The 22,391-nt window shown below is 36.1% G+C and overlaps 1 protein-coding gene across 4 annotated transcripts in view; it reads right to left on the bottom strand.

The window, feature by feature from the left end:
* Positions 1 to 3,217: 3,217 nt before the first annotated feature.
* LOC138942545 (uncharacterized) overlaps positions 3,218 to 22,391 on the bottom strand; it is a 32,801-nt gene continuing 13,627 nt past the window's right edge. For 2 of the 4 annotated variants that reach the window (XM_070312843.1, XM_070312844.1), the window contains exons 2-4: positions 10,955 to 11,156; positions 10,232 to 10,357; positions 3,218 to 8,111 (exon numbers count right to left, since the gene is read on the bottom strand). In XM_070312843.1, the coding sequence (XP_070168944.1) occupies positions 6,113 to 8,111; positions 10,232 to 10,357; positions 10,955 to 11,148 (2,319 nt within the window). In that variant the 5' untranslated portion in view covers positions 11,149 to 11,156 and the 3' untranslated portion in view covers positions 3,218 to 6,112. Of the gene's footprint in view, positions 8,112 to 10,231; positions 10,358 to 10,954; positions 11,157 to 16,298; positions 18,250 to 22,391 lie in introns of all 4 variants that reach the window. The other 2 variants (XR_011448326.1, XM_070312842.1) reach the window with 2 other exon arrangements.

Raw genomic sequence — 22,391 nt, forward strand, 5'->3', positions numbered from 1 at the left:
TAAACAGAAAATGATTTTGAAGACTGCTATGGAAAAAACGTTGGATCAAGTGCATTGCTTTAGGAAGGGACTATTTGAAAAGGAACCGTGTATTAGATAACGAATAAATGTGTTCTGTAATCGTAATAAATCTTTCCTACGAACTTAATTGTCAATCCTCCTATATCGTCTGTTCTAAACGGTCGACAAAATTTTCTGTTAATTTATATAAAATGGTGAGACATTAATACTACGTTAATATTTCCGTACAAAATAAATGCAAACTTCAAAATAATATGAAATAAATTCTTTTAATATCAATATATTTTTCTAATGATGAAATTAACTTAGAAAAAAGTTATTGACCATCTGTAATCACTCTTACTTCTATTATAAAATAAAATCAATATTTTTTTTCTGTAAATTTTAACAGATAAATCCTGTCACTCTAATAATATCTATTGTGTAAAATTAAAAATACGTGCACATTGTGTTATCTCTATATTCTCTTCTCTCAGTTGTTTTTAATAATTGAATATTTCAGTTCAATTAACACATAAATGCGTTGAATTATTTAACATAAAAATTTTAACCGACATATTTTTAACAAAAAAACAAATTCTCCAACTGTCAATGCGAGTCAATCCGTGTGACAATGGCGTGATTTTTCTTTTTCGCACACACGTTAATGCGTATGCATATCTGTAAATGTGCGTACGCCCGCGTGCACCATACAGATACATACGATCGATGATAAAAAAAACTTTCAAGGTGAGCCGGGCCGCGACATATGAATGGCTGTATGCATGAATGGGTGGCTGTACGCGCTCTGGAGAAACCAACCGGTGGGATGCGACGCACGCACGCAGCCTCTGCCGATTGCGCGTACGTATCTGACTAGTGCGTATATACAAGGTGTCTCACGATTGCTTACAGGCTGTTCGTATTCTATAAAAATGTCGCCAAATCCAACAGTCGTTTCAATCAACTAAGATCTACGCGAAAGTTATCTCATCATTAATTTGAAAAATTCTTTTATTTTGTTTAATTAATAGATATCTAAGCCCTTCTCAATATTGTAAAAAAGATTTCAAAAAGGAAATTGATATGAAGAACCAGGGTTGGGAAAGTTACTTTATAAAAGTAACTCGTTACCGTTACCGTTATTTTTTCTAAAAAGTAACTCGTTACCGTTACTCGTTACTAATTTTAAAAAGTAACTCGTTACCGTTACAGTTACTAAAAAGTAACGAGTCGTTACAATTTCCGTTACTTTTCTACAATACAAACTAATAAATTATTTTGCATAAGAAAAACTTTTAAAAAATTGTAAGCAAGATTTCATTCAAGGTTTATTACAAAATAAATGATTACATTTTATCGAAATTCTTTATTAATTTTTAATAAAATTTGTTGCTCCATAGTATCATCATTTAAATGCCCTCTTTGTGGTGTTAATACAGAGCCACCGATGCTAAACATTCTTTCTACAGATGCACTGCTTGGTAGAGCTGTATTATATTTAATAAAAAGTTTTTTAAGTTTTGGATAATCGTTTAACATTTCTATATTACAATTATTTGATTTTAAAAACCGTTGCAATTCTTCTTGTTCAGATTCATTTTGCACCGTTTTTTGCTCAAAAATGAAAAAATCATCGTGATCATCAGATTTTCCAGTTTTTGAAGAATTTTCAGTTGATCGGATTCCCAATAAATCCTCCAAGTAATTTTCAGCACGTTTTCTTTTTTCTCCGGTTAACCAGTTTAACATAAATTTTGGATGTAAACATGCTGCTATTATTAATTCTTTTGTTTCAAATATTGTAAGAAATCTAAAATCAAATATAGTAAATTAAGCAACATTGTTTGTTCTATTGAAATTAATACTTTTGAATCAATAGTTTAAAATAAAATAATATTTTTCAATTAAATCCTTATTTAAAATTAAATAACATATGTATTAATCAAATTAATAAGTTACCTTTTATTTAAACCTTGCTGAATAGCTTCAACTAATGAATGGCAATCTATAAGGTCAGATTTATTGAGATTTTCTAATTTTCGTTGCAAGGTACTTAGAACTGGTAGTAAATGAGAGCTCTGCTTTTCCGAAAAGATAAAGCTCTCATTGGATATCGCGCGTCGCGTCATCGCATTGGTCTGCAAGAGCCATAAGTTGATCAATCACATTCAAGCATTTTTACAACATAATAAGAATGCTAATTGGTCGATTTGCTTACGGCTTTACGGTTAAGAATAATATCTTAAATAAATCAAAAAATTTGAAAAAAGTAACGATAAAAGTAACTGTTAAATTCGTTACTCGTTACCGAAAAATGTAACGAACTTTACTTTTTCCGTTACAAATAAAATTTGTAACGCCATTACCGTTACAGTTACCGAAAAAAAGTAATCGTAACGGTAACGGCGTTACAAATAACGCGTTACTTCCCAACCCTGTGAAGAACTATTGTTAATACCAAAGTATCAAGATCAATCTCCTTAGAAATATCATTAGAGAAAGACCGAAAAAGGAGATCAAAAAGAGTCGAATGACCTCGCGGTATACTTTTAGTATCAAAATTATGATCGCCAATTGTGCGACATCCTATGTATACGTGCGTTGAATGTTTGGTCTACGTACGTCTCTTTCTCCGCGTGTAGCAAAATCGCAAATATGATTCGTGATCGCAAACATCCCACTGCTAGCGTCGCATCGATGAAGCCAATATCTCGTTAGAAGATATCTCGAAAAGGTACAAGTTTAATTAATATTCGTAAAGCGGCTTCTTAAAAAAAGAAAAAAAAAACAATTCGGCGAAGAATCGCGAATTGTTCACGAGCATAGAACTCATTAACGGATACGGTCTGTCAGTCGAGATTTTGCTCATAAATTCATCTTACACACTCTTTAGAATTGCACGACTTACAATCTTATACGGCATTGATCAAGGAAGGAAAAAATTATTTTGACGATATGAGGAGAGAAGAATCTCAAATCGGTCGCATCGATGAAAAAAATATTGTAACCACACGAATGTAACTTTACGGATAAAATTGATAAAAAAAAAAAAAAATTCTCTCTTTTCAAATTTTGTAAAAGTTTGGGATCAAACTTGTCAGTAACATATTAATCCATATAAATTATATATGGGCGCGAAACTCTTTGTCTTTCTAAAACAATAATTTTTGTAAATGCGGTTCGGACAAAAAAAAAACCCAAATGTCCCAAAACATTTTTGCGGTTACAATACTTTTCAATGGTATCATCAGAGTCAACACGTGAGGGATTATTAATAAATTCATTGTTGTATGTCGTATCGATAACAATTCGTTTAATTATTACAGGCTATAAGGCTTTATCTCGTTACAATGAGCATAAGTATAAAATAATTTTACATGTTGCCGTAAGAAAAAAAAGGCAATAGCACGATGGACGGTTCTCAACTCACAATTATCCTGCTTAGCGGAGCGTGTTTATGACGAGTGATTCGCTTTGACAAAAGATTCGCGCGTCCTCATGCATTTTGGACCGAGAATAGAACGTTCGTATAAGCAGTTGGAAAATTGTAAAGAATTTTAATATTATAAACACTCGAAAATAATTTCTATATTCGCTCGTAATAATTCATGATTGATATAAAACTATTTTTTTACATCAATAATTGGAGACGAAGCTCGTCAAGATATTATACCACTATGTTGGAAATATTTTGGCTTGAATTTAATTGAGTTATATCGCATGTCCCAAACAATCATTCACACACACAAATTCTTGTGTTAATTTAACATAATATGGATATATTATTAGCAACTTTGCTTCCGCCGTTTTCCTATAGATGACTTCAGTGGTAAGTAGTGGTCAAAATAAATAGATCATAGACGTCGTTCAATAAACATGGGCATCTGTCAACATAACCCCATAGAAACATTAGTCGATTTGTGTCTGCATCGTAAAGTTATTCTCGATTGAAAATGTCAGTTTACGAGCCAAACTCTCGTCATTTGCGGGAGGTTTTAATTTTCTGCTTCAATATGAAGAAATCTGCGGCTGAGGCTCATCGAATGCTCTCAAATACTTATGGTGAAGCCGCTATTGGTGAAAGAACATGTCGTGAGTGGTTTCAACGCTTCAAGAACGGTGATTTTCACGTCGAAGACCGGCATAGCGGTAGAAGAGGGAAGATTTTCGAAGATGCAGAATTGGAGGCATTACTTAATGAAGACTCGAGTCAAAGTCAAAAAGAATTGGCACGATCATTGGGAGTGACTCAACAAGCAATAACCAGTTTTTTACAATAAAGCCTCGAATTTCGGAAAAAAAACGGCGGAAGCAAAGTTGTACACCTAATAAACCTAGTGACATTAAGTTAATATTTCAACACAAAATGAATGCAAACTTTATAGTAATTTAAAATAAATTTTGCGTAAAATCAACATATACTTTTAATGATAAAATTATCTTGGAAGAATGTTATTGACGGTCTGCAGTCACTCTCACTCCTATTGTAAAACAAAATCAACCTTTTTTTTTCTGTAAATTTTTACAGATAAATCACTGTCGCTAATACAATAATACGGGAACATATCTATTGTGTGAGAATAAAAATATGTGCACATTATGTTACTTTTACACTTTATTCAATTGTTTTAATAATTTAACATTTTAATTCAATTAACACAAGCAATGTGTCAAATTAACACATGAATCTGTTAATGTGTAAATATTTAACAGGAAAATTTCACCTGGCATATTTCTTAACAAAAAAAAAAAAAAAAAAAATTTCCAACAGCGCAGTTTTCAATCTTTCTAAACAAATCTAGTACATGTAAGCACAATAATCGTATCTATAAACGTCATCGAACAAACAGTAGTTGATTTGGACGATAGAAAAAATTCCGAATTTTGTCAAACATATTCCTACCATCTCTTCATTGCATTTTAATATACATGCAATTTCGCATCGACAGCTGCTCAAATATTTGTTCCAAAATATATGACGGTACAACGACACGAATCAATTGTGCGTAATGCCGAGTCGGAATTATCTCGACGCTGTCATATATATACCATATATATATAAGTTTGCCCGTTTCTTCTTTTGTACCTGCAGTATGCATTAATAACAGTAATGAATTAATAACAGTGCTGCGCGGAAGGCATCGCTACACATGTAAATATCCGTCCGATGTAAAAACGAGAAGACATGTTTACAATTTTATAACAAGAATATATAAATAAGACTAGATTTATCGTTAAACGATTCGCTTAGAAAAATATGACGTGGCGACGTGGTATCGTTGCAAGTCTCATATTTTCATTCGATACCACCCCCAAATGCATCGCTGAGTCCGATATTAGTCTAAACACGATTTATCTCCCCCCCCCCTCCCCTCGGTTCCAATCTATGGCGAGCACAAAATTTCACTCTTTGGTTAACCCGTTCTTTATCGCGGACTTAATCTCTAGACCGGAATATATATATATACATAGTCCAGTCTCTCTCATCTTTGGCACGAAGCTGTAATCCAGTTTGCCTTATCCTCGTGACGCGCATCATGACACGATACTCTATTGTGATTAAATTTAAATTTTAAAATTTTCATTATATACAAATAAGATGTAAACGTGTGACATCTTCGCTTTATATTACACGCGGATATTTATTGACTTCCAGGTTAGGTCACTCTGTATATTGTTGTACATACAATAACGTACGATTGAATAGAGAGTTAACTTTCAAATTGTTTTAAATACATATTCTAAACAGTGTTGATTATAAAGATTTTCATAGTTCTCTTCACAACTTTTAACATACAATTTCTATCTTCTAGTATTTTTAAAAAGATGCAATATATCTGTTACAGAGTTATCTATCATAGGTTCACAAATCTGAAGAAGATATCTTGAAAATAATTAATCATTTTTGTTTTCAAAAATGTAAATTGGAGGACGATGGTTAAGCGGAGAGAATCTTGAATTTTACAATTACAAATGTAATTTGAAATAAAGTTTCCACACAAAATAAAGAAACAGAAAGAAAACAGATTCAATAATAGAAGAGTAATGTGCGTCGTACCGTGTCATGACTTCCGTTCATCGGCTGACAACGCGTCGCGATTGTCAAGTCTCACGTGAGGGGCAGAGTCTGATGATCCTCCACGAAGCTGTTCGGCACATCCAGGAGATTGGTGCGTGGAAGCGAGGGGGAGGGAATGAGAGCAGCGTCCCCATCGACGACGTCAAGGTCGGTCGCGTCGCCGTTTATCACGGCGCCACCGCTCCCGCCGTTGCCCCCGCTTAGTTCACGCACATTACCGGGCAAATAGTCTTTCCAACTTCTGAACAGATACCTAGTGAACTTCCTGAGCTGTCGAAATTTGCAGTACGTGGCACCCTCTGCGGACTCAAGCTGCTGCGTCTGAATGAGAAAGCCCTTCTCTTTGAAAGTCTGCTCCAGCTTCTCGCGTTGCAGGGATTTTCTGGTCTTTCTCTTTCGTCGTCCGTCATCCTGGCCGACCGAGTTTCTCTGGCACGTTATCGGAGATTGGATTCTCTCGCCGGTGGCGCTGAGAAAGGCACCGGCGGCGGAGGTCGTCCCGGATTGGCCCGCCGGCTGTTGAAGAGCCTCTCTGGGAAAGAACTCGTAACCGCGCATGCTCTTATCGCCGGTGCCACTGTAATAGCGGAAGTTACCGCCCGAGTCCACGGAGAGACTCTTCTTCTCCTGCAGGCTAGGCTTGGCACCGCCGGTGAACTTAAACTTGCATATACTCACTTCTGTCGCCGGATTGTTATTGTTTTCCGCCGGTATCGGTGGTATAAATATGGCGGAGCGCTTCCGCTTAGTCGGCTGACTCTGCGGCTGACTTAACGGAGCGTTCCTTTTCGGTCTGGGTGACGGCGGTGCAGTGATCGACGTCGGTGTCGGCGTTGCCTGGGACACAGGCAGCGCCGACGTTTGAGGTATGCTCTTCGTCTCCATCATCGAATATATTGACTTGGGCACAATTTTCTGCTCCCTCGGCGTTTGATCCGTCGGCCGCGGCGAACACTTGTCACCTTGGGCTACCTTCTGATAATACAACAATTGGGATTGCAGGGCCATCGGGTGAATGAATACACCAGTGTTTGGCCAATACACAAAGCCAGAGTTGTGGCCGATCATCGGATCAATCACGTTATTATTATGATTGACGAGATTGTTGTTCGAACGATGGACCATCGACTCCGAGTAGTTCGGTTCCGATAAAAATGCGCCTCCGAGACACTCCACCTCTTCACCGTCGCTAGACGTCTCGCTCTTCATCTGACCGGACTCGTAGACGTTTCCATGTTTCCGCAATAATCGAATCTTCAACTGATTGAGATCTCTGATGCAGAGATTCAACGGCTCATCCTGCTCCCGCGCACTCTCAGACAGTGCAACGAAGCTCCGTCGGGTCTCCTGAGTCAGCCGCTTCTCCAACAGACTGCTGATTCTGTTTTGCACATCCGTCCTCTGAAAGGGCACGTGAGGCGATACGCGATCCTGAGAATCCTGTTTCTCTCGGGGCGACAGTCTTCTCTCCTCGTGACCAGGCGTACCCGGCAGTATGGTGCCGTAATTCTTGTAAATCAAATGACAGATGTCAGCCTTCTTCGGCTTTCGGCCGCGTCTAGGCTTGCTATTGTCGAGGGTGATCTCGCCCATGTAAGGAAGATCGGAATACTTCATCGGCGGCCTGCTGGATGTCTGCGAATGCGTCTGCTGAGTATGATGATTGGGATACGGCGTATTGGAGTAGGCCTGCGAGGACGCGGACGTGATAACGGATCTTCTGGTATTGGTGACTTGATTGTCACGGCCAGGAGTAATCGGACATTGGGGAACCGACCCGACGTGTGGACAGAGCTCCTGCTGCATCGCCGCTATCCGCTGTAGCCAGCCGTGAGTGTCGGCGATAGGACTTGGGGTAGAGGTTGAGCTCGTCGGTGCCGGGCTAGGTGCCGCTGGTTCGATAACGATTCGCGGCGGCGACGAGTTCAGGTTTTCCTGGGCCAACGACGCCTCATAATGGTCCAGATATTCCGGCGGCAGCGCCTGATGATGGAATTTGAGCTTCCATCGTGATTTTCTGCGACCACGACTATAACATTTAAATATATACGAGATTTTATAGTTTAATATATACTCATATGGCGTAATATAGACCGCCACGTGTATTCTTGGTGTATTTAGGGTGTCTATTTAAATCTTGTAACAAATTCTCCTGAAAATTCCCTGATCTTCTAGGTATTTTTGTTTAAAATTCCAGACAAAGAGAATATTTTAAACATTTTTCGATGCAATTTCATAAGATAAGTTTTTTTATTATACGTATTTTCTAATCCTTTTCATCCATATGAAGGAAAAACACAAAGCCACTTAAGTTTCAAGTACTAGATTTACAAATGTATTGAAAATAAAACTAAATAGCTTTCGCTAAGATAATATTTTTTTACTTACGTAACATTTTTGTTTTTTATCACTAGAAATTAAAATAAAGAGTATATATTGCATTATTAATATTTCGTTTTTTAAATATTTTGTTTTTTAAGACATTGAATATGTAAACAGAGATAGAGATATATATTTATAATATATTTCAAACACATAATTCACAATATTGCTAATTGGTGGATTGTCTATTGTTTATACTTATAGTATTAGAGCAAAATTATCAAAGAGAAAATATTTTTAAAAATTCCCTAAGTCCCAACAAAATTCCATGAGAATTCCCTGATTTTTACAGGTATAAAAAGATTCCCTGAGAATTCCAGGTTTTCCATGTTTTTCCAGAGAGTAGACATCTTGGTATTGTATTATTGTTCATTTACAAGTGACCCCTAATTTCTAAATCTTTTTAGATTTCCTTTTCTAAAAACAAAAATTAAAGAGAAAAAAAATATTTTTCAACGAGAAAATTATTTATTAAAGCCGGAAATATACTTTTAGACGTCACTCTGAGTAATCGTCCCACGCCAAGAGTAACATTATATTATAATATTATCTACACTGAAAATAAAATTGTTTTAAATCAAATAAATACATTTTGTTAATATGACTTTTTTACGTAGAAAAATATATATTTCGCTTCCAAAAATGTGTTTTATTATATTAAATAAATTATTATTTGCATGTAATAAAGATTATAATTTTTAACATAAATTATTTAAAATTCTAAAATATATAAAAAAAAAATTATTATTTAAAGATAAAAAAATGATTTACTAAAATAGAGAAAATTTGTGTTCTTGAAACAAAGCAACCAAAAGTTCAAAAGCTTTTTTAAAAGAAGCGATTTAGTAGAATAAAGAACAAATCTTTTTTCTTATTTACAAATAACAGCATACTTCGCTTTCATTTCATATTTTACTAATTTAAATATATTTGCTGCTTGATTAGAATAAAACTAATTCCTTTGCAATAAATAATAATAATAATAATAATAATAAATAATTTCTTCTTAAATAAATAAAAAAAACTTTTGTATTTAGTAAATTCGTTTTCGATGTAGAAAGACAGAGTGAAATATATTTAAACTAGCGCTCACAGCAGTTATATATCGTTTCTTCATTAACGCCGGCGACTGCATTCCGGACCACACCTTAATACGCGGACGCTTTATGCAAAGAACGTATTTCGCGCTTCCTCTGCTCTAGCCGCTCTGCTCGGATCGTTTAATGAAATTCAATAATAACGGTGATCTCTCTTGCCGGCCCGTCTCATTGACGTATATCCGCGAATCCTTTTTTCCGGGCGTTCGCGCGCGCGCGCCTATTTACAAGACCAGCTCGAACCAGTTTCCTGGCGCCTGTCCTTCTTGCGAACGACGCCAGCGGATGATCGTTTAAAGCACTTTCCTGGTTACGAGCAGCCGGTTCTACGTTAAAGACGTCGTTAGTGACATGGCAAGGATAAGATACGAGATAGCCGGAGCCGATAGCCGTTGTCGCCAATCGCGCTACGTGACAATATAAGCTGTCGCGAAACACGTTTCCCAAACGCAATATGAAATTTGCCCAGAGGGACAGAAATATTTCTGAGATCTGTTGCGTATATATAAATATAAATATAATATCTAATTCTATGTATCGAGTTTAAGATAATCGCAAGCAATTTTCATACCATTGATATCAAACGCAATTGCTCTATCACTACTCCTGTTTAATTACTGATAAAATATTGAGTGGACAAAAAACAAAGTCAATAAATATTATAAATCACCTGGATCGTCCTCGGTTGTTAGCATCTGGAACTAACGTTGGATTGTCCTCCAGTCCTTGAATTTGATAATGGCCGATCTGCTTGTTGTCAACTGAATCCGCGGCGTTGATCGCATTCACTTGCGGACTATCAAAATCACAAGAGACTTTCGTTCATCGGCGCGCTTAAATAATTATTTTATATTAAATTATTGTCATCAGTTTTTCGCGAGAGAAGAAGAAAATCCGAAACATTAACAAAATTATAATACGTACGACTTGGAGACTGAAAAATATCTCGTGTATCATTCAATATGTAAGACTTTCCGTCTGGAATGTTAAAACTGATCGATATACGTGAAAGCGCAGTGAAAAGAATGTACTAAATACAAAAAATTTTTTTTATCTAAAAAAAAAAATTATCTAAATACTTGCAAAGGAATTCATTCTTTCAAGCAAATATACGATATTTAAATTAGTAAAATACAAAATGACAGCAAAGTATACTTTTATTTGCAAATAAAAAAATTATTTGTTTTTTTATCTTTATTATACTAAATTATTTCCTTAAAAGAAAGAAAAAAAAAATCTTTTAATTTTTGACTGCTTGTCTCAAGAACGCGGATTTTTTCTTTATTTCGACAGATAATTTTTTATCTTCAAACATATAAATATTTTTTTAAGTCAAAATTTTAAATAATGCGTGTCATGCCAGGATTCGCGAAAGGAGGATTCATAAACTCACCTCAACGTGCTCGCATCGCGACTTCGCTCTTCCTCCTCCTGAGGCTCCTGCTTAACGGCCATGTGGATCACGGGCGGTAACGGACAGTGTAAATGCGACGAGTGATGCAAGTGATGCTGAAGACCGGCGCTGTCGGTCAGACTATTATCTATGCCAATAGACTGTGCACGCGGCACGACTTCCTCAGTCTGCATAGTGCCCCCTGAAAATTCAAATATGCGGATTCAGAGCTTATCCCATTTCGCGCATACGGCTACATTCAGTGTAAACGTCCAGATATCAAATGAGAAAGTACCACACGCTAATTTTTCTCACGTAAGACTTGACAAATAATTTCCAAAACACACTTGCCCGTTCTAAATATACTTTGACACTCAATCTCGAAAGCTCGTCTTTCGAATGTCAGAATTTCTACGGCATTGAAATTGGCTTCAATTTTCGTAGAATGATAGCGTATGTTGCAAAGAGAAACATTTATCCTCCCCCCCCCCCAAAAAAAATAAATAAATAAATAAATACTTCGAAAATTATTCCTTATAAATTGACTTAAGAGCGACGTTTGCCAAAGCGAGTGCTCGACTTCATTAATTATTAATGAAGCCGTAACGTCGTCTCTTAATTTTGACAGAATGAGAAACGGGGTCGGAAGTAGCCAGCGTGTGCGAACAGCTTCCACTTTCTTATTTCGGCATGCGAGGAGAACCGTACGAAAGGTTGTGCGTAGGCCGGCGTCGAAGCCAGTGATCGTTGCCGGTGTGCGAGCGGATTGCGGAATAATTCATAACCATTGTGTATTAATGAGCGTTGGATTAATGCCGCGTGTGGCGCGGCGCGAGTTGCGCGTTGCATAGATTTGACGGGCGTGAGAAATGGCATGGAGGCTAAACGAATGCTTCGTGCAGAAATGGATAAACGATAATAAAACGCGCGATATAGCTCGCTGTCGTTGCAGCATCGAGGCAGCGAATCGCGTAGGCGATCGCGTGTTGCTTCAAGGCTTCGAAATCGCACAAAAGCCGCGAGAACGCTTGCGCGTTCGCTATTAGAACCACCACGTGAAACGACCCCCGTCTCATTCGACGGGCACCTGTTGCACACCTCGTTGAATAATTCATCATCGAATTGACTGAAACTCGCTGTAATCATCGTAATAATTTTTACGATCATACAATTGTGTCGGATGTCTCCAAGATTCCAAGATTCTCAGATGGCTACTTATAATCGCTGCATCGTTTGATTTATATGTGTACATATAAAAAGATAATACGCATTATATAAAAACATATATAAAAATTTTTAATTAAAACATATATTTCTCATACATTGTCGTTATTAAATAATATACATATATGTATTTCAAGGCATATGTATTACAAGAATTTTGTGTTTAGATTCTATATACAAATAATAAATAATAATAGATAAATTCTATATAAACAAATAAATTCTATACAATATATAAAAATTATTTTTGCACATAACATTTTTTATATATCAATATAATGAGAATATTCAGCACTTTTTTTATTCGCATATAATATTTATAATAACATTTATAATAATATTTTCTTTCTATTTCTCTTATGAAAAATAAAGAGAAATATGGTATGCTTGACATTTTAACGTATAGTGTAATAAATGTCGAAAATTTTTCAGATATCCTTTTTCACATATTACAAATGCTTCAAATATTATATAATGTTAACGAAACACAATGTGAGAATTCGCGTAATCAGAAGTCAATGAAGCAAAGACGTCAGGAACGATGTCGGGAGACGATGCGCATGAAAGGAATAAAAAGAGAGAGAAAGAGAGAAGTAAATGCGGAGAAGAGAAGCGTATTATACATACTGCGACTTCGCAGTACATGGCCGGATAAAAATATTCCCGCGCATAAATAGAAACGGACGCATTCTGGTATAACCCACCCAACCCCCGCAAGTTCTGAGCCATACTTGTCTTTAATCGATCAGGTTTCATCGTCTCGCGATAATCTACCTTTGTGTGTTACAATTTATTTAAAAATAAGATTTCAATATACAGACCTCTCTAAAGCTATTGCAAAATAAATCAGAAACTGAACTTTCCATATTCGCATAAAGGTAGATGTGTCAATTCGATCGCAAGTAGATTTCAAGTAAATTTTAGAAAGTCCTAGATCCGTCATTTAAATATGACAAAATTAAAAAAAATATACTCGTCTAGACTGGCGAGCAATAATTAAACACACGATCAAATTGCGATTTCGAATCTTATATTTATTCGAATTAAAACACACCCGCGATAAATAATGTAAAAAAGTTTATCAAAAAAGATTTAGATCCGTGAATTTTATTTCTGGAAAGAAATATTTCGAAAAATTAAGTTTTGAAATTTTTGTAATTTTAAAGGGCCATAAAAAAAGATTTAAATAGAGCAAGATTTTTGAAAAGCGTAAAGTTTCAAAATAAAATTTTGAAAAAAAATTAACGTGTTAGATACGTGTTTCGAACATTTTAAGATCTTAAAATTTTGAGAGAAAAGAGAGAAAGATTTTCTAAAAATCCAGGATTCTAAATTCTGAAGATTTTATAGTGTAAGTTAGAAAATTGTAAGAATGATTTTAAAATCAATAAAATAAAAATCGCGACTCAAATCTTTAATGGTTTTCAAAAATGCAAAAAAAAGAAATGCGCATAAACGAATGGCAAAAGGCAAGACCGGTGGAAGATATTAATATCGGTATGTGCGGGAGGTGGCTCGTTTTCATTGAAGACCAGTTATAGAATGATGCAGGCGAACGCGTAACTATAATTTATTTTTTGGTTATTTTTAGCGGTTGGCGTATCGCCACTATTTTCGGTTCTCTCAAATTTCTCACTCCATATTTAGGATTATGGTTGACGGTATCGCGCTGTACTTTTGCTTTTATGATCGCTGAAGCGCATTCCTCGTGCGCGCTTATATATATAATCATATATAAGTTTCGGATATATTATTCAGGATATTAATTAGTTTAAAACATCGGTCATAAAGTGACATTTTTCTTTTCAAAAAAAAAAACTTGTAAAGAAATACAAGTCATTTATAAAATATGTTCCTGCATATTTTCCGTATTTACAACTCAATATTCTTTAGTGATAAAGATATGAAAATATTTACAATGCTCTCTCAATTTTATTCTCATCTTTCCGCTAGTCAAACTGCATCAAACTTTGATATTCACGCAGGTAACAAGTGGATGAATTGGAGCGTATATTTGTTTCGCGGGAAAGCACGTGCTCCCGCATTCTATTGGCGGAGACGCAACTAGGTTAAAAACAGAAAGTTAGTCGCGATACTCGAGAATGTGTCAAGGTGATGCAATTGCTGGAAAAAAAATCTTTGGAAAATATTCTTTTTATCTAGAGAAAAATCAAGAAAGATAAAATGCCAAAATAATTTCGATCTCGTTATTTAACATGGATAAATTTGACGAGTTCAGTGATCGCTCATATGTAAACGCGTCACATAAACGCGTCACGATTCGCTTATATATCACGGTACATCGATGGACCGTGATCCACTGGCCTGATTATGATTCGCCGCTATAGATCCGTAATTACGTATAAATATCCGAGTGCGAGTCGCGCGGTGACTGGCGGTGGTGTTCCACGTGGATAGCAGATGATCTATCGTCAAACTATTCGTGAAAGGTTTTTGATCGGAAAAAAGACGGTATGAAAAAACAGTACACATTATATATAAAAAGATCTTAAATATTAAATCCAAAAATATGTTTGTCGTATTAGGTGTACAACTTTGCTTCCGCCGTTTTTTTTTCCGAAATTCGAGGCTTTATTGTAAAAAACTGATTAGGCGTTTTGAAATTGCTTGTTGAGTCACTCCCAATGATCGTGCCGATTCTTTTTGACTTTGACTCGAGTCTTCATTAAGTAAAGCCTCCAATTCTGCATCTTCGAAAACCTTCCCTCTTCCACCGCTATGCCGGTCTTCGACGTGAAAATCACCGTTCTTGAAGCGTTGAAACCACTCACGACACGTTCTTTCGCTAATAGCGGCTTCATCATAAGTATTTGAGAGTATTCGATGAGCCTCAGCCGCAGATTTCTTCATATTGAAGCAGAAAATTAAAACCTCCCGCAAATGACGAGAATTTGGCTCGCAAACTGACATTTTCAATCGAGAATAACTTTACGATGCAGACACAAATCGATTAATGTTTCTATGGGGTTATGTTGACAGATGCCCAAGTTTATTGCACGACGTCTATGATCTATTTATTTCGACCACTACTTACCGCTAAAGCCATCTATAGGAAAACGGCGGAAGCAAAGTTGTACACCTAATACATCATTTGTTATACATTGTCATTATTAAATAATTCATATACAGGGTGTCCAACAAATAAATGACCAAACGAAAAGTGGAGGTAGATTGGGTCAAACTGAGTCGAAAAGTCCTGAGCCATTTTTCTTTATAACGCTTAATAAAAGAACTATTATTGAGTAAATTCTGGCCAATCAGCGCCAACATGGTTCACCGACGTGCGCCTGGCTTAAAGATCGGCGCTGATTGACCAGACTTTATTCAATAATAACTCCTTTATTAAGCGTTATAAAAAAAAATGGTTCAGGACTTTTCGACTCGGTTTGATCCAATCTACCTCCACCTTTCGTTTGCTCACTTACTTGTCGGACATCCTGTATATGTATATCAAGAATTTTGTTTAAATTTCATATAATATAATATATAAAAATTATTTTTGTATAACATTTTTTATATATCAATATAATGAGAATATTCAGCATTTTTTTTATTCACATATGATATTTATAATAACACAATGATACTTTCTCTCTATATCTTGTAAGAGAAATAGAGAGATAAAGAGAGAGAAATATGATATGCTTCATATTTTAGTGTATAGTACTATAATAAATGCCGAGGATTTTGCAGACATTTTTTTTCAAATATTACAAATGTTTCAAATATTATATAATGTTAATAATACAATATGAGAATTCGCGTAATCAAGGATCAATAAAGTAAAAACATCAGCAACAATGTCAGAAGACTGTGTATAAAAAAAAATAAAAAGAGAGAAAAAAAGCGCAATAACGACATTTTACTTCTCTTTACTCGTATCTTTTCGCGATCATACGAACCGATCAAAGATTTTCCGAGTACTTGACGAGCAAGGGCAAAAACAATCTTTTTCGAGATTGACACATCTCTGAAAGCTTCACTATGTGATTAAAAAAAAAAACCGCTATCACGCAACACAAGGAAGACACAAGGAGGACTCATGATTGTACTTAAGGCGCATATGTACGATATTGTTATTGTAAACGCTGTCAATTACCTGTGACGGGAAAATTGCTTTCCGGCAACATGAACGTATCGTTCTCGGCGAGTCTTCTTCCTGAGAAAAGCACGCGTTCGTCGAGCGTACGTCTACTTGGCTGCGATGATTTTCGCGCACAATCGATTCACCACCGAACCGAATGATACGATAATCATCGTCGTGCACAATCACAAAACCACGATTAATTACTTTCGCTCAATCGACTTGGACGCTTCGCGATCGATCGCCCACGCGATCGATTCTTCTCGCGTGGCCTCTTGGCAGCCGTATCGAAGGATACTTCAAATGGAATCGAAGATAGGAGGAGGAGGAAGACGAGAAACACGCCGAGCACGTGGATGAAATTCCTCCGGGATGATAAGAGGAACTTGAGGGAACTTGGCGAGAGGAAAATGAGAAGGTGGCGAGTAAACGAAGAGAAGAGAAAAAAAAAGAGAGGAAGAAAATGGGACCGATAATACGAAGTGAAGCGTTTTGAGGCACTTTTGGCACTGTTACGAGAGTGAAGTGGACAAGAGCGACAACTCCACCGAGAGCGACGTCTACACCTCTGCCGAGGGAAACGGGGAGGAAACGTCGACGACGACGAAGAAGACGACAACGACCAGCCCTCCACAAGAGGAGCAAGCGGAGGCGCGGGCGTGTATATTCTCGATTTGGGCGGATGGAAATCTGAGATTGCTCCATATTGGGCTGTGCGTCGCGGCTACGGAGGTGCTCTGTAATAGCAGAGCTCGACTTCTTCCCTCTCTTTTTCGTCCTCTCTATCTTTCTTCTTCTTCTCTCTCTCTCTCTCTCTCTCTCTCTCTCTCTCTTTCTCTCTTCCTCCTTCTCTTCTTCTATATACGACTTCTTCTTCTTCCTCTCCCTCTTTCGTATTCCTTCGCGCGTCCCGTTTTCGCTTCGACGAGCGCGCATATGTTTGTACGTGCATACATACACATGTCTCTATCTCGTTCACTCCATTTTCTCTCTTTCTTTTCCCTCTCTCGATCTACCACATCTGTATATGATGCGACCAACATGAGGGTATATTTAACCCCGCGAACCACCAACGAGGAATCGAGCCGCGCGCGCAAGCCACTTCTCGTACTCGGTCTTCCTCTTCTTCTTCTCTTGCGCGTTCGTTACATATCTCGCGACTACCTACTTGCAAAACGAGTTAAACCTCTCTCTCTCTCTCTCTCTCTCTCTCACTGTTTCGCAGATTTATTTTTCCGTTTGATTAATGGATTTGAGAAATTATGATAGTGTAAAGGAGAAGGCAATCTCCAACGAATTGTTCAATTCAATTAAAAGCTTTTTATTCGGGACGTTTCAACTGACGGACCTTTTCAGAGCTCGAATAAATTAAATTTCACTTAAAATTACATTTATAACTACGTTTCACGTAACCATAAATGGCGGCGGACTTGTCAAGCATTATAAGACAAGTGACGCTGAACCTGAATCTAAGATCCAAGTTATATTCTTACTCCCATAAAGTACTTGATGCATCTAAGATATGAATAAAGTATGTGTCTGAAAATACGCTGTAATCGAGTAACAGAACATTCCTCGGAATACCCTGTCTTGCTGATTTAAAAAAAAAAAAAAGAATTGAAATAAACGACTCCATTAACCGATGCCAATCCGAAAGAAATCGTTCCAAGGGACTTTGCGATATCAATCGACTACATCGAATTCCATATACGTGTGCGTGCATCCTGGATAACAGAGCCATCTCAGGCAGAGTCGGGTACATCGACGAGTATACCAACATCCACATGTAACCGGACGCACACCAGCAGACCGCAATAAGTGCGCTAACGAAGAGACAGCGTAATCCAGCATAACGCGCTATCTCTGGAGTTAATGAGCCTTGAAGGTTCCTCCGTCGGAGAAGGAGACTTCAGGTTTCCCACAGCGGCGCACCGGATGATGTGCAATGCCAGAGCCGAGACCATTTCTGCATATACAATTGGAAAATTGATGTTTTCTTATTAGAATGTAGTATACTAAAAATTCCATATGTTTTTAGTAGTAAAATTATAAATATTCTATAAAATAAGGAATATCGATACTAAATTAGCCAAAGAATCTGTAACAAAGGAGAGAAAAAAATATCCAGTACTTTAGAACAGAGTTGAAAAATTTGTTTTCTTGTTAAGAAAAAAAATGTGCCGCTTAAAAATTTGGTTAAATATTTAACACATTCATGTGTTAATTTACCGTATTGCTCTTGCGTTAATTGTACTCAAATGTTAAATTATTAACAAATTAAGAGAATTGATAAGGCTCTAAAAATGAAATTTACAACTTGGAAATTAAGTTATCAAAATAACTATAAGGATAAGAAAAAAATACAAAACTAACACAATATTTTTGCATATGTTTTTAATTTTACACAATATGTTCCGTATTTTACAGGATTTATCTGTTAAAATTTACAGAAAAAAAATAATGATTTTATTCTACAATAGGATTTTATTCTACAGACTGTCGATAACATTTTTTCCAAGTTAATTTTATCATTAAAAAATATGTTGATTTTACAAAATTTATTTGAAATTATTACAAAGTTTGTATTCATTCTGTGTTGATATATTAACATAGTATTTTTTAATGTTAGCATTTATATTTATATTATATTAAATTAAAACAAAAATTTATGTAGGCTGTTTGAGACGTGCAATTTATTTTTAAATTTATGTTAAGATAAATTTTCCAACCGAGTACCGTATACAATTTATTGCGTGCCAAAAGTAGCAAATGTACATTTCGCTCGGATCATTATCAAAATTATAATTATTCTGCAAAATAAACGCGTAGAGAGAATATCTCACTTTTCCCATATTAAAGTTAAATGTCACATTGCTCGATTTATTTGAAATAGAAGAGGGAAAAATTTTAAACGCGAGAGAGAGAGAGAGAGAAAGAGAGAGAGAGTTTCGAATAATAATATTCTTTTTTACGCGTTTTTTTTTTAAATAAAAAAAACTCTTGAAAAAACTATATATCATAAATAGATACAAAAATGATACGCTGTACTTGTAGTGTATAACTTTTATCCAAAAAATGACAATTCCGGGCAGTAGAGGGAAAAATGTTATTCCAAGAGAACTGTCTTTCAAGGATTTTCTTAGAATACCTTCCATTGTTGCATTTGTTTAACGAATAGAGTCTCAGGAGATTATTATTTATTTGATATATTATATTGTTCCGAGAATCGAATACGCTATTTAAAATGTCACATATTACCGTGACGTAAAAACGATACGGTGTCAGCGAGCGCGAGCGGTCCTATATCGCCGGGGATATAAAGGTGGGTATACATTTAGCGAACGCGAACAGCGAATGCGAACGTCTTGTGAAAGGTTTTGAACGTTTTTCTTGCACGAATTGTCTTTAATGTATCATCTCATGAGGGAATCGAACGTTCTGTTCGCATTCGCTTTGGCGTATATATCTGCTGAATGATAACAAGGAACGTTCGCATTCGCTGTTCGTTCGCTAAGTGTATACCCACCTTAAAACGCCATTCTGCGAACGTGCGGGATTAAAACGCGCGGAGCTGGCGGAACGCGGAGTTGAAAGTAGTTGTTGACATATCGTTGCCAGGTATTGGAACACGTCGGGCAGGTAGGCGGGTTGGTTTAACCTATACGGGATATAATATGCGCCTCCGCAAGAGGCGGACGCGCCAGAGACGGCAGTCGTGTAAAATATCATCTACCGCAAAATAGAATACCATTGCGGCACACAATGGGCGATATCTTTATCATCGGTTCCGACTGGCCGATTATTTGTTACTTAGGACTTAACATTTGTATATACCACATTTCAACAATGCAAATGTCAGTCACAGCGCATCTTGCGTAAGACGCGACCTGGATACCATTCAGACACATATTCTAACACACAGTTTGAAAATTTGGCTGAAATTTAACATATATCGTATGTTTCAAACGGTCCACACAAATTTCTGTGTTAATTTACCATTATATGGATACAGTGTGTCTATCCAAATTTTATAAAAAGATTTCCTGAGAATTCCCTGACTTTTCAGATAATTTGTTCAATATTCCAGTAAAATTGTAGAATTTTTTTAGATGGAACTTTCTAAAATAAGTTTCTTTTTTCTGTGTTTTTTTCTAATGCTTTTCATTCATACAAAGAAAAAATTAACTATTTAAATTTTAAATATTAAATTTTAAAATGTACTGAAAAGAACCCCAAATGATTTTTGTAAGATAAGCATTTTTCATTTGCATAATATTTTTATTTTCTGTCATCAATAGTAAAAATTACAATAAAAAATGTGTATTCAGTATTTTTTGTTATGACAATGAACATATAATCAAAGAGAAAGATATATATTTATAATATATTTAAATATATAATTCACACAATCATTGGCCAATCAGATTGCCAATGGTTGCAATATAAGAACAAACACATTCAAAGAGAGAATTTTTGAAAAAATTCCCTGAGTTTGAATGAAATTCCATGAGAATTCCCTGATTTTTCAAGGTAAAAACGAAATCCTTGAAAATTCCAGATTTTCTAGGTTTTCCTAGGAAATAGACACCCTGTAGATATGTTAAATCGTAACACTAAACTATGTCAATATTTCAACACAAAATGAATATAAATTTCAGTAATTTGAAATAAATTTTGTGTAAAATCAACATATTTTTAATGATAAAATTAATTCACAATTAGAAAAAATGTTATCGATAGTCTGTAGTCACTCTCATTATTATAGAATAAAATCAACATCTTTTTCTGTAAATTTTAATAGGTAAATCCTGTCACTTATAATACAAAACGTACCCATTGTGTAAAATTAAAAATATATGCACATTGTAAATATTATTTTTACACTTTTTTCAATTGTTTCAATAATTTAATTTCAAAATTGTAAATTTCACTTTAGAGTTTTATGAATTTTCTTAATTTGTTAATAATTTAACATTTGAGTTCGATTAATGCAACAGTGGATATGTTAAATTAACACAGGTGTTAAATATTTAAGACCAAAATTTTTACTCGCATATTTTTTAACAAGAAAACAAATTTTCCAACTGCGCAGGCGTATTCCTGAGTTCCACCGTGCGAGCGGAAGTACGCTTCGACGACGCTGACGAAACTGCGTGTGTGGGTGACAATTTTGGTGTTGACGATTGTAGTATAGATAGTTTCCATAGACATGGATATCGAGGACAAGCGCTTCATCGATTCTCGATAGACCGTGACGAACTCGAAAGACATTCTCGTCAGCAATCGGTGCAAGTGAAGACTGAAGAAAACGCGTTTACGTATCTCGAGGATAAATAATGAAAAGAGTTTAGTCCTTGATCGTATGCAAAAATCTACTCGTTGAATATTATTACAATGGTAAGATTAACAACGTACACAATCTAGAACGAATTCATTATCAGCACTTTGAACAAGTTTGAAGAAAGGAGTGTTATTGAAGCAAGTCGCAGTTTGATCGAACACGCGAAGCATGAATGTCCGACGATTAAATGACTTTTCCAATTTATCCCGAACTTGATGCGAGCGCACGAGTTCGAAATTCATCTTTGAGTGATCACCGTCGTTAACATCACTGCTTTTATAGGGTCGTTAATCACTGTCGTTGCCCGTAGTAGGCGATAAATAATTACAAAATATGCAGCTCGCTCTCGCGAGGATAATATGCGAGAGCCCTGACATATGTGACAGCCCTCGACGAAGCGTACGCGTTGCTCGCTTTCGAAATGTGACGCGAAGTAAATGTGTGATTCAGCTAAAAACTTAGAACTTGATGCAGTCTTCGTGGTATCTGAAGAAGAGAAAACGAGAAAGATTTCTCGAGGCGACGAGATGGGCCACCTTATAGCTAAGTCCAATTGGATCGCCCACGCGATAAAAATCTGAAAGGAATGTATAAGGCTACCCACTAATACTAGGTTAAGTTGCCCGATGCGCCTTTTCCCCTTACAAATTATTCAATTATATATATCTCTTAATTCGGCAATGACGCAACTCATAAGCATCTCCGTAGGCGTTTTTCATCGAGAAAGGCAGAGCGCGCGTTAGTACTCTGCGTTGATACCACTGCTT

The sequence above is a fragment of the Polyergus mexicanus genome, unplaced genomic scaffold, assembly GCF_030449975.1.
Source record: "Polyergus mexicanus isolate NDT 795.1 unplaced genomic scaffold, iyPolMexi1.0 SCAF_23, whole genome shotgun sequence".
Taxonomy (NCBI): Eukaryota; Metazoa; Arthropoda; class Insecta; order Hymenoptera; family Formicidae; genus Polyergus; species Polyergus mexicanus.